Source organism: Tachyglossus aculeatus, chromosome 6 (assembly GCF_015852505.1).
Source record: "Tachyglossus aculeatus isolate mTacAcu1 chromosome 6, mTacAcu1.pri, whole genome shotgun sequence".
Lineage (NCBI taxonomy): Eukaryota > Metazoa > Chordata > Mammalia > Monotremata > Tachyglossidae > Tachyglossus > Tachyglossus aculeatus.
In genome coordinates this window covers 13675960-13689650 of record NC_052071.1, presented here as the reverse complement: position 1 = coordinate 13689650, position 13691 = coordinate 13675960, and the positions used below count along the sequence as shown (strand labels likewise).

General features: G+C 49.1%; 1 protein-coding gene across 1 annotated transcript in view; it reads right to left on the bottom strand.

The window, feature by feature from the left end:
• Nucleotides 1–6476, bottom strand: part of PGK1 (phosphoglycerate kinase 1) — a 30538-nt gene extending 24062 nt beyond the window's left edge. The window contains exon 1 of the mRNA XM_038747882.1: nucleotides 6299–6476. Within this exon, the coding sequence (XP_038603810.1) occupies nucleotides 6299–6363 (65 nt within the window). The 5' untranslated portion in view covers nucleotides 6364–6476. The remainder of the gene's footprint in view (nucleotides 1–6298) is intronic.
• Between the last annotated feature and the right edge of the window lie 7215 nt (nucleotides 6477–13691).

Below are 13691 nucleotides of genomic sequence, written 5' to 3'. Positions count from 1 at the left end.
TGGAAGGCGGCCGGGAGAGGAAGGAGGCCGGGAGAGGAAGGAGGCCGGGAGAGGAAGGAGGCCGGGAGAGGAAGGAGGCCGGGAGTGGAAGGAGGCCGGGAGAGGAAGGAGGCCGGGAGTGGAAGGAGGCCGGGAGAGGAAGGAGGCCGGGAGTGGAAGGAGGCCGGGAGTGGAAGGAGGCAGGGAGAGGAAGGAGCTTAGTACAAGAGCTTAGTCCAAGCTTCCGGCTCCATCTGGCTGCATAAAATTGGAGGCAGGGCGGGGTGAACCACAGGCCTGGGAGACAGAGGGACCTGGGTTCTAATCGCACCTCCGCCACTGGCCTGGCTGTGTGACCTTGGGCAAGTCACTTCACTTCTCTGGGCCTCAGTTTCCTCATCTGCAAAATGGGGATGAAGACCGTGAGCCCCATGTGAGACAGGGACTGGGTCCGATCGATTTAGCTTGTATCTAATGTACCTAAAACCTCTCCCGCAAGTCCTGCCTCAGGCCTGGAACACCCTTCCTCTTCATATAATAATAATAACGATGGTATTTGTTAAGCGCTTACTATGTGCAAAGCACCGTTCTAAGCGCTGGGGAAGATACAAGGTGATCAGGTTGTCCCACATGGGGCTCACAGTCTTAGTCCCCATTTTCCAGATGAGGGAACTGAGGCCCAGAGAAGTGAAGTGCCTTGCCCAAAGTCATACAGCTGACAAGGGGCAGAGCTGGGATTCGAACCCATGACCTCTGACTCCAAAGCCCAGGATCTTTCCACTAAGCCACAGCTGCTTCTCATATCCCTCGATGACTTCATAGCCCCCATTTCAAAGCCTTACTGAAGGCCCACCTCCTCCAGGAGGCCTTCCCTGACTAAGCCCTCCGTTCCTCTTCTCCCGCTCCCTTCTGCTTCGCCCTGACTTGCTCCCTTTATTCACCCCTCCCTCAGCCCCACACCACCTACGCCCAAACCCGTAATTTATCTCTTTATATCAATGTCTGCCTTCCCGTCTAGACTGTAAGCTCGTTGTGGGCAGGGAATGTGTCTGTTACATTGTTATGTTGTACTCTACCAAGCACTTAGTACAGTGCTCTGCACATAGCCTACTGCTGGGTAGGGACCGTCTCTATATGTTGCCAACTTGTACTTCCCAAGCGCTTAGTACAGTGCTCTGCACACAGTAAGCCCTCAATAAATACGATTGATTGATTGATAGTAAGTGCTCAATAAATACAATTGATGATATGGTATGGTACTTGTTAAGCGCTTACCATGGGCCACGCACTGTCCTAAGCGCTGGGATAGACACAAGTTGGTCAGGTTGGACATACAGGGGGCTCACAGTCTTCATCCCCATTTTACAGATGAGGGGACTGAGGCCCAGAGAAGTGAAGTGACTTGCCCAAGGTCACACAGCAGACACGTGGCAGAGCCAGGATTAGAAACCAGGACCTTCTCACTCTCAGGCCCGTGCTCTACCCACTAAACCACATCCCAGACTCAGCCCCACTTTTCCTCAGTTTCCCCTCCCTTCTGCGTCACCGCAACTTGCTCCCTTTGCTCTCCCCTCCTCACGTCACTTATCAATCAATCGTATTTATTGAGCGCTTACAGTGTGCAGAGCACTGTACTAAGCGCTTGGGAAGGACAAGTGGGCAACATATAGAGACAGTCCCTACCCAACAGTGGGCTCACAGTCTAAAAGGGGGAGACGGACAACAAAACCAAACATACTAACAAAATTAAATAAATAGATATGTACAAGTAAAATAAATAAATAAATAGAGTAATAAATATGTACAGACATATATACATATATACAGGTGCTGTGGGGAAGGGAAGGAGGTAAGATGTGGGGGATGGAGAGGGGGACGAGGGGGAGAGAGACTGTGAGCCCATTGTTGGGTAGGGACCATCTCTATATATTGAAAATTGTACTTCCCAAGCGCTTAGTACAGTGCTCTGCACACAGTAAGCGCTCAATAAATAAGATTGAATGAATGAATGGTGGGAGTGAGGACCAGACCCTAGAGGCTACTGCATTTGGGCAGAGGAGCCCCTCCTCGCCCCCTCCCCGGGGGGCTTTGGATCTGGGGCTCTGTGGAAGGGGGGGCACTGAGCAGAAGGACTTTCATTCATTCGATCGTATTTGGTGAGCGCTTACTGTGTGCACAGCACTGTGCTAAGCGCTTGGGAGAGTCCAATAAAACAATTGATGCCTGTCGTCTTGTTTTGTTGTCCGTCTCCCCCTCCTAGACTGTGAGCTTGTTGTTGGGTAGGGATTGTCTCTATTGCCGAACTGTACACAGCGCTCTGCACACAGTAAGCGCTCACTAAATACGACTGAATGCATTTGAATACGATTAAGGCCCTACAGAGAGCTCACCTCCTCCAGGAGGCCTTCCCAGACTGAGCCCCTTCCTTCCTCTCCATCCCCCCCATCCTACCTCCTTCCCTTCCCCACAGCACCTGTATATGTATATACGTTTGTACATATTTATTACTCTATTTATTTTACTTGTACCTATCTAGTCTATTTATTTTATTTTGTTAGTATGTTTGGTTTCGTTCTCTGCCTCCCCCTTTTAGACTGTGAGCCCACTGCTGGGTAGGGACCGTCTCGATATGTTGCCCACTTGGACTTCCCAGGCGCTTAGTCCAGTGCTCTGCACACAGTAAGCGCTCAATAAATACGAATGATTGGTTGATTGATTGAATGAATGAATGAATAATAGACACACCGCCTGCCCACAGCTTTGTCAGGGCAGGGCTCGCCCTCCCTCCCTGCGGATGGCACAACCCCAGTGATGCAACGGGGTGGCCGGAACCGTTAGCCAAGCCCTCCAGGGGCCTGAGGCCAGGGGCCACTGACCCTGCAGAGGCAAGCAGGACCCCCTCCTTACCTCTCCGACCTCCGGGAAAGCCCGGCGGGGGGGGAGACACAGCTCCGGTTGGGTGAGCGGGGGTCCGGCCTGTGACTGTGAGCCCCCTTTGAGACTGTGAGCCCACTGTTGGGTAGGGACCGTCTCTATATGTTGCCAACTTGGACTTCCCAAGCGCTTAGTACAGTGCTCTGCACACAGTAAGCGCTCAATAAATACCATTGATTGACTGCTTAGATGTGGGGTGGTAACACGAAAAGCCCCCCACATCAGTCCCGGCATACACACACCCCTCCTCCCACCTCAAATGGGAGCTGTAGGCCGCCCTTCCAAGGATGAGGCACTGGAGAAATGGGTCTGGGGGCTTTAATCAATCAATCGTATTTATTGAGCGCTTACTGTGTGCAGAGCACTGGACTAAGCGCTGGGGAAGTACAAGTTGGCAACATATAGAGACGGTCCCTACCCAACAGCGGGCTCACAGTCTAAAAGGGGGAGACAGAGAACAAAACCAAACATACTAACAAAATAAAATAAATAGAATAAATGGGTCTGGGGGCTTCAATAAGAACAATACTACTCGCCCAAGCGCTTTCTGCCCATCCGCCAAGCTAGCTCTCTTCCTCCCTTCAAGGCCCTACTGAGAGTTCACCTCCTCCAGGAGGCCTTCCCAGACTGAGCCCCTTCCTTCCTCTCCCCCTCGTCCCCCCTCCATCCCCGCATCTTACCTCCTTCCCTTCCCCACAGCACCTGTATATATGTATATATGTCTGTACGTACTTATTACTCTATTTATTTTACTTGTACATATCTATTCTATTTATTTTATTTTGTTAGTATGTTTGGTTTTGTTCTCTGTCTCCCCCGTTTAGACTGTGAGCCCACTGTTGGGTAGGGACTGTCTCTATATGTTGCCAACTTGGACTTCCCAAGCGCTTAGTACAGTGCTCTGCACACAGTAAGTGCTCAATAAATATGACTGATTGATTGGTACAGTGCTCTGCACACAGAAAGCGCTCAGTAAATACGAACAATAATTGTGGTGTTTGTTAAACGCTTACTATGCGCCAGACACTCTACTAACCCGATACAAGGTAATCGGGTTGGACACAGTCCCCGTCCCACCTGGGGTTCACAATCTTCATCCCCATTTTACTGATGAGGCCACTGAGGCAGGGTGGCTCAGTGGGAAGAGCCCGGGCTTTGGAGTCAGAGGTCATGGGTTCAAATCCCAGCTCTGCCAATTGTGAGCTGTGTGACTCCATGCAAGTCACTTAATAATAATAATAATGATGGCATTTGTTAAGTGCTTACTATGTGCAAAGCACTGTTCTAAGCGCTGGGTGGATACGAGGTGATCAGGTTGTCCCACAGCCTGGGGCTCACAGTCTTAATCCCCATTTTACAGATGAGGTAACTGAGGCTCAGAGAAGTTAAGTGACTTGTCCAAGGTCACACAGCAGACATGTGGCGGAGGCGGGATTCAAACCCATAACCTCTGACTCCAAAGCCTGTGCTCTTTCCACCGAGCCACACAGAGCCTGGGCCTCAGTTACCTCACCTGGAAAATGGGGATTAAGACTGTGAGCCCCACCGTGGGACAACCTGATCACCTCCCCAGAGCTTAGTACAGTGCTCTGCACATAGTAAGGGCTTAATAAATGCCATTAAAGAAAAAGAAAAGAAAGAAAAAAGGCCCAGAGGAGTGAAGTGACTTGCTCAAGGTCACCCAGCAAAGAAGTGATGGAACCGGGATTAGAACCCAGGTCCTTCAGACGACCAGGCCCACCTTCACCTTGCATGGCAATCTTGGGGGTCAGGGGGGAAGGGGAAAAGGGAAACGAGGGGTGTCCCGCCCCAAAATCTGCGGTTCCTCCCATTTCCTGGGTTTTGGGGCTGTGCGTGGGGAGCTTACTACACTAAAATGGCACACTGGACAAAGCACGGGCCTACAATCAATCAATCAATCAATCGTATTTATTGAGCGCTTTCTGTGTGCAGAGCACTGTACTAAGCGCTCGGGAAGTCCAAGTTGGCAACATACAGAGCCAGTCCCTACCCAACAGTGGGCTCACAGTCTAAAAGCCAGAAAGACCTGGGTTCTAATCCCGACTCTGCCACCTGGCTGCTGTGTGACCTTGGGCAAGTCACCTCACTGCTCCAGGCCTCAGTCCCCTCCTCCGCAAAATGGGCATTAAGGCTGCGAGCCCCACGGGGACTGGTGTCCAGCCTGATGACCTTGTATCTACCCCAGCGCTTAGAACAGTGCTTGGCAATAAGGCCTTCACAAGCCCCTTCGTTATTATTACTACTTTGCCAAGCGCTTAGTACAGCGCTCTGCACGCAGTCGGCGCTCAATAAATACGATGGGCTGGGCGCCTTTCAGCGTGGTTTAGCGGCCAGAGCCCGGGCTTGGGAGTCAGAGGTCGTGGGTTCTAATCCCGGCTCCGCCACTCGTCTGCTGTGTGACTTTGGGCAAGTCACGTCATTTCTCTGGGCCTCAATTCCCACATCTGTAAAATGGGGCTGAAGACTGTGAGCCCCACGTGGGACAACCTGATGACCTTGTAACTATCCCAGCGCTTAGAACGGTGCTTGGCACATAGTAAGCGCTTAACAAACACCATAATTACTATTATTTTCTGTGCCTCAGTTTCCTCATCGGTAAAATGGGGATGAAGACTGAGGCCCACGTGGGACAACCGGATGACCTTGTATCTATCCCAGCGCTTAGAACAGTGCTTGGCACATGGTAAGCGCTGAACAAATACCATAATTACTATTATTTTCTGTGCCTCAGTCCCCCCAATCGGTAAAATGGGGATGAAGACTGTAAGCCCCACGTGGGAAAACCTGATGACCTTGTATCTATCCCAGCGCTTAGAACAGTGCTTGGCACATAGTAAACGCTTAACAAACACCATAATTACTATTATTTTCTGTGCCTCAGTCCCCTCATCGGTAAAATGGGGATGAAGACTGAGGCCCACGTGGGACAACCTGATGACCTTGTACCTATCCCAGCGCTTAGAACAGTGCTTGGCACATAGTAAGCGCTTAACAAACACCATAATTATTATTTTCTGTGCCTCAGTCCCCTCATCGGTAAAATGGGGATGAAGGCCGTGAGCTCCACGTGGGACAAGCTGATGACCTTTAATTTATATCAGCGCTTAGAACAGCGCTCTGCACGTGGTAAACACCTAACAAACACCATAATTATTATTATTCTCTGAGCCTCAGGCCCCTCACCTGCAAAATGGGGATGAAGACGTGGGCCAAACTGATGACCTTGTGTCTATCCCAGCTCTTAGAACAGCGCTCTGCACAGAGTAAGCGCTTAACACTATTATTATTATTATTATTTTGCAAGCAAAGACCCCCGGGGGAGGAAGGAGCCCCAATTCGAGGATGGAGGGGATGGGGGAATTACCTCATAACGACCCTCTTCCCCTTCACGTCCACCTTGTCCAAGGTCAGCTTGGTGGAAAGAGACATTTTGGCAACGAGGGGGCAAGGTTGGCGTCTACTACAGCTGCCCCTGCTGCGTCTACTACTGCTGCTGCGGCTGCAAATGGCCAGTCCTGACGGTAAGGGCAAGGCCCACCTCGCCCCGCCTTCAGGCCGGCGGGCCCCGCCCCCGGCGCTTCCCATTGGGCGAGGCGAAAGGACCGCCCCCTCCCATTGGTCGGGCCGGAGGGCCGCCCCCTTCCCATTGGTCGCGCCGGAGGGCCGCCCCTTCCCATTGGTCGGACGCCGGAGGGCCGTTGGGATGGGCAGCTGTGACGCACGCGGAGCTCGGTCACGTCCGTCACGTAGGCGACGTGAGGGGCGCGTGGCCGGGGCCTAGTGAGGGCGGCCCATCCTACTTCGCAGTTGGCCCTGACTGAAGTAATAATAATAATAATAATGACGGCATTTATTAAGCGCTTACTATGTGCAAAGCACCGTTCTAAGCGCTGGGGAGGTTACAATCAATCAATCGTATTTATTGAGCGCTTACTGTGTGCAGAGCACTGGACTAAGCGCTTGGGAAGTCCAAGTTGGCAACATATACAGTCCCTACCCAACAGTGGGCTCACAGTCTAAAAGGGGGAGACAGAGAACAAAACCAAACATACTAACAAAATAACAAAATAAAATAAATAGAATAGATATGTACAAGTAAAGATCAGGTTGTCCCATGGGGGGCTCACCGTCTTCATCCCCATTTTCCAGATGAGGGAACTGAGGCCCGGAGAAGTGAAGTGACTTGCCCCAAGTCACCCAGCTGAGAGTTGGCGGAGCGGGGATTTGAACCCATGACCTCTGACTCCCAAGCCGAGGCTCTTTTCAGAGAAGCAGTGTGGTTCAGTGGAAAGAGCCCGTCAGCTGGGTGACTTTGGGCAAGTCACTTCACTTCTCTGGGCCTCAGTTCCCTCATCTGTAAAATGGGGATGACGACCGTGAGCCCCACATGGGACAACCTTGATTACCTTCTATCCCCCCCGCCCCCAGCGCTTAGCACATAGTAAGTGCTTAACAAATGCCAACATTTTCCAATGAGCCACGCTGTTTCTCACTCTTACTATATGCAAAGCAGAGAAGCAGCGTGGCTCAGTGGAAAGAGCCTGGGCTTTGAAGTCAAAGGTCTTGGGTTCGAATCCCAGCTCCACCACATGTCTGCTGTGTGACCTCAGGCAAGTCATTTAACTTCTCTGAGCCTCAGTTCCCTCATCTGTAAAATGGGGATTAAGACTGTGAGCCCCCCGTGGGACAACCTGGTTACCTTGTGTCCCCCTCAGCGTTTAGAACAGTGCTTTGCATATAGTAAGCGCTTAACAAATACCATCATTATTATTATTATTATTATCCCAGCTCTGCCAACTGTCAGTTGTGTAACTTTGGGCAAGTCACTTTGCTTCTCTGTGCCTCAGTTCCCTCATCTGTAAAATGGGGATTAAGACCGTGAGCCCCACGTGGGACAACCTTGATTACCTTGTATCTCCCCCAGCGCTTAGCACATAGTAAGTGCTTAACAAATACCAATATTTTCCACTGAGCCACGTGGTTTTTCACTCTTACTATATGCAAAGCAGAGAAGCAGTGTTGCTCAGTGGAAAGATCCTGTGCTTTGGAGTCAGAGGTCAGGGGTTCAAATCACGGCTCCGCCAACTGTCAGTTGTGTAACTTTGGGCAAGTCACTTCACTTCTCTGGGCCTCAGTTCCCTCATCTGTAAAATGGGGATTGACTGTGAGCCCTCCGTGGGACAACCTGATCACTCTGTAGCCTCTCCAGCGCTTAGAACAGTGCTTTGCACATAGTAAGCGCTTAAATACCATCATTATTATTATTATTATTATTCTAAGTGCTGGGGAGGTTACAAGGTGATCAGGTTGCCCCACTGGGGGCTCGCAGTCTTCATCCCCATAGCAACCATCATCATCATAATGGTGTTTGGCAGCGTGGCTCAGTGGAAAGAGCCCGGGCTTGGGACTCAGAGGTCGTGGGTTCTAATCCCGTCTCCGCCGCTTGTCAGCTGGGTGACTTTGGGCAACTCACTTCACTTCTCTGGGCCCCAGTGACCTCATATGTTAAATGTGGAGTAAGACTGTGAGCCCCATGTGGGAAAACCTGATTACCTTGTATGCCCCCAAGTGCTTAGAACAGTGCTTGGCACATAGTAAGTGCTTAACAAAAGCCATTACTATTATTATTATTATTATTATTATTATGAGCCAAGCACTGTTATAAGCACTGGGGTAAATACAAGGCCATCAGGTTGTCCCATGTGGGGCTCACAGTCTTAATCCCCATTTTACAGATGAAGTAACTGAGGCACGGAGAAGTGAAGTGATTTGCCCAAAGTCCCACAGCTGACAAGTGGGGGAGGCAGGATGAGAACCCAAGCCCATGCTCTTTCCATTAAGGTACGCTGCTTAACAATAATAATAATAATACTAGATAGAAAGAGCATCGATTCTTTTGAAGCAGCGTGGCTCAGTGGAAAGAGCAAGGTTCGAATCCCAACTCCACCACATATCTGCTGTGTGATATTGGGCAAGTCACTTAACTTCTCTGGGCCTCAGTTACCTCATCTGGAAAATGGGGATTAAGACTGTGAGCCCCACATGGGACAACCTGATCAGCCTGTATCCTCCCCAGTGCTTAGAACAGTGCTTTGCACATAGTAAGCGCTTAACAAATGCCTATTATTATTATTATTATTATTATTTTGAAATGTAGTGTTGGAGAAGGCTTTTGCGAATACCATGGACTGCCCAGAAAACAAACAAATGAGTTATGGAGCGAATTGAGCCACAGTGGTCTTTGGAAGGCCAAATGACTCGATTCCTCATCTGGAGGAATAATTCTCTGGAGAAGACACTAATGCTAGGAAAAGTCCAAGGAAAACGAGGAAGAGGTAGATGGATAAAAAACATAACAATAACGGAAGAATCGTAGCAAGGGTACAGATTGTGGCAGAAGACCCCGTTCTGGAGAAAACATCATTATCATCAATCGTATTTATTGAGTGCTTACTATGTGCAGAGCACTGTACTAAGCGCTTGAGAAGTACAAATTGGCAACATATAGAGACGGTCCCTACCCAACAGTGGGCTCAAATATCCACAGAATCTCTGTGAATCGGAAACAACTCGACGGTACTTGATAATAATAATAATAATTATTTGTTAAGTGCTTGCCAGGCACTGTTCTAAGCACTGGGGTAGATATTAGCTAATTGGGTTGGACACAGTCCCTGTCCCACATAGGGGTCACCGTCTTAAACCCCATTTTACAGATGATGGAACTGAGGCACAGAAAAGTGAAGTGAATTAGCCAAGGTCCCTCAGCAGACACGTGGCAGAGTGGAGATTAGAACCCAGGTCCTTCTGTCTCCCAGGCCCGTACTCTATTCACTAGGCCACGTCACTTCTGTTGTAGAAAGCACTTGCTGCGTACTCAAGTCGAGGCAAGATAACCAGGAGGGAGAACAGGAATTGAATCCCCGTTTTATTAATAATAATAATTGCGGTAGTTGTTAAGCGCTTACAATTTGCCAGGTGCTGGACTAAGCGCTGGGGAGAATACAAGCAAATCAGGATGGATACAGTCCCTTTCTCACGTGGTGGTGGTGGGGGTAGCCTGTCTCAATCCCCATTTTACAGATGGGGGAACTGAGGCCCAGAGAAGTGACGCAACTTGCCCGAGGTCGCACAGCAGACAAGGGATGGGAGCTGAGATGAGAAGCCACGACCTTCCTACACCCGGGCCCCGGGCGCTCTCCGCTAATGCCGCTTCTCATTTTACAGATGAGGAAACGGAGACGGGAAGACTTGAAGTGACTTGTCCAAGGTCACACAGCCGGAGGGTTTCCTGGTTCTCAGCTGGTCTCCAGGGCATTTGCCTCCCACAGGAGCCCCTCCTCTCCTCCTCGGCCTCTGGAGAGCAGGGAAATGGGCCTCAGTTGAAGCAAACTCAAACATTAACAGCTCAGGGCTAGTTTACTTCTTTTATTTAAATGGTATTTGTTAAGCACTGAGTTCCAGGCACTGTACTAAGCGTTGGGGTAGATACAGACTAGCGAGTTCGGACACATTCCCTGTCCCACACGGGACTCGCAGTCTTCATCCCCATTTTACAGAGGAGGTAACCGAGGCCCAGAGAAGCCAGCTGACTAGCCCAAGGTCACCCAGCAGCCGAGTGGCGGAGCCGGGATTAGAACCCATGACCTCTGACTCAGCGCGGGTAAGAGACTTTTCTTCATCAATAAAATAGAGCGATACTTGCCTCTTCCTACTTCCAGAGACGTATTGGAAGGATAAAAATGAATGTGAAAATGCTTCCACTTCAGAGTCGTATTGGAAGGATAAAATGGGTGTGAAAATGCTTTGGGAAAGTGAAAGCACCGTACTATCTTGAGGCATAATTATTGTTATCAAGGAAACTTCATTCATTCATTCAGTCGTATTTATTGAGCGCTTACTGTGTGCAGAGCACTGTACTAAGCGCTTGGGAAGCACAAGTTGGCAACATATAGAGATGGTCCCTACCCAACAGCGGGCTCACAGTCTAGAAGGGGGAGACAGAGAACAAAACAAAACATATTAACAAAACAAAATAAATAGAATAGTAAATATGTACAAGTAAAATAGAGTAATAAATCTGTACAAACATATATACAGGTGCTGTGGGGAGGGGAAGGAGGGAGGGTGGGGGGATTCATTCATTCATTCAACCATATTTATTGAGCATTTAGGGTTGGACACAGTTCCTGACCCGCCGCAGAGGGCTCACGGTCTTAATCCCCATTTTACAGATGAGGTAACTGAGCCCCAGAGGAGTTAAGAATAATAACTGTGGTATTGGTTAAGCACTTACGGTGTACCAGGCAGGGTACTAAAAACTGGGGTGGTTACGAGCAAATCAGGTTGGACACGGTCCCCGTCCCACATGGGGCTCACGGTCGTCATCCCCATTTTACGGAGGAGGTAACTGAGGCCCAGAGAAGTGAAGTGACTTGCCCAAGGTCACACAGCAGACAAGTGGGAGAGCCAGGATAAGAAGGCAGGTCCTTCTGGCTCCCAAACCCGGGCTCTATCCAATAGGGCACAGCGCTTCTCCAACCTGATCACCTTGTAACCTCCCCAGCGCTTAGAACAGTGTTTTGCACATAGTAAGCGCTTAATAAATGACATTATTATAATTATTATTATTATTACCTCTGGTGGGCTCAGTGGCAGATTGTCTTAAAGGACAGGTGCCGGGCAGTGGCGGCGTAGAAATTTTATGTTGCCAACTTGTCCTTCCCAAGCGCTTAGTACAGTGCTCTGCACACAGTAAGCGCTCAATAAATACGATTGATGATTGATTGATTGAAATTTCTCCACAGCTGCCTGGGCAAGGGGATGGGCTCTGATTCTCCCAGGGCCCCAGGAGACTTCTCCTGCAAATAGATTCATTAATTGGCCCCACGCGATGTCCAATTTGCAGGCAGGCGGAGGGAAAGAGGCTGCAGAGACACCAGTGAACCCAAACTTGGGCAGGACAAGGGGCAGGAAGGGTGGAGGGGTGGGGGGAACCACTCTCGAGGCTGTTCATTCATCCAATCGTATTTATTGAGTACTTACAGTGTGCAAAGCAGTGTACTAAACGCCCGGGAGACTACAATGTAACCACAAACAGTCACATTCCCGCCTGCCGGTTTGGGTTTCAGCCCGCTCAGGGAGGGGATTTACTATCACAGAGACGTGAAGCGACTCGCCCAAGGTCACACAGCAGGCAAGCGGCAGAGGTGGGATTAGAACCCGGGTCCTTCGGACTCCCCGGGCCCACGGTCTCTCCGCTAGGCCACACTGTTTCTAAGCAGTGTTTAAGCGTGTGGGGTTCCTTGAGAAGACCAGCACTTCCTCTCTAGGCTCAGACTTTGCGAGTTTTAAATAATAATAATGATAATAATAGCATTTGTTAAGCGCTTACTACGTGCCAAGCACTGTTCTAAGCACCGGGGTAGATACAATAATAATAATAATAATAATAATGTTGGTATTTGGTAAGCGCTTACTAGGTGCAAAGCACTGTTCTAAGCGCTGGGAAGGATACAAGGTGATCAGTTTGTCCCATTTGGGGCTCCAAGTCTTAATCCCCATTTTACAGATGAGGGAACTGAGGTCCAGAGAAGTGAAGCGGCTTGCCCAAGGTCACACAGCTGACAAGTGGCCGAGCAGGGATTGGAACCCAGGACCTCTGACTCCCAAGCCAGCTCTCTTTACACTGAGCCATGCTGCTTCTCAGTTACCTCAGTTACCTCATCTGTAAAATGGGGATTAAGACTGTGAGCCCCCTGAGGGACAACCTGATTGCCTTGTAACTTCCCCAGTGCTTAGAACAGTGCTTTGCACATAGTAAGCGCTTAATAAATGCCATTATTATTATTATTATTACTCTCAAGGTAATCAGGTTGTCCCACGTGAGGCTCACAGTCTTAATCAGCGCTTAGAACAGTGCTTTGCACATAGTAAGCGCTTAGTAAATGCCATTATTATCATTATTATTATTATTACTCTCAAGGTAATCAGGTTGTCCCACATGAGGCTCACAGTCTTAATCAGTGCTTAGAACAGTGCTTTGCACATAGTAAGTGCTTAATAAATGCCATTATTATTATTATTATTATTACTCTCAAGATAATCAGGTTGTCCCACGTGAGGCTCACAGTCTTAATCAGCGCTTAGAACAGTGCTTTGCACATAGTAAGTGCTTAATAAATGCCATTATTATTATTATTATTATTACTCTCAAGGTAATCAGGTTGTCCCACGTGAGGCTCACAGTCTTAATCAGCGCTTAGAACAGTGCTTTGCACATAGCAAGCGCTTAATAAATGCCATTATTATTATTATTATTACTCTCAAGGTAATCAGGTTGTCCCACGTGAGGCTCACAGTCGTAATCAGTGCTTAGAACAGTGCTTTGCACATAGTAAGCGCTTAACAAATACCATCATTATTATTATTATGAATCCCCATTTTACAGATGAGGGGACTGAGGCACAGAGAAGTGAAGCAGCTTGCCCAAGGTCACACAGCTGACAAGTGGCCAAGCAGGGATTGGAACCCATGACCTCGGACTCCCAAGCCAGCTCTCTTTACACTGAGCCACGCTGCTTCTCAGTTACCTCAGTTACCTCCTCAGTTACCTCATCTGTAAAATGGGGATTAAGACGGTGAGCCCCCTGAGGGACAACCTGATCGCCTTGTAACTTCCCCAGCGCTCAGAACAGTGCTTTGCACATAGTAAGCGCTTAATAAATGCCATTATTATTATTATTATTATTATTATT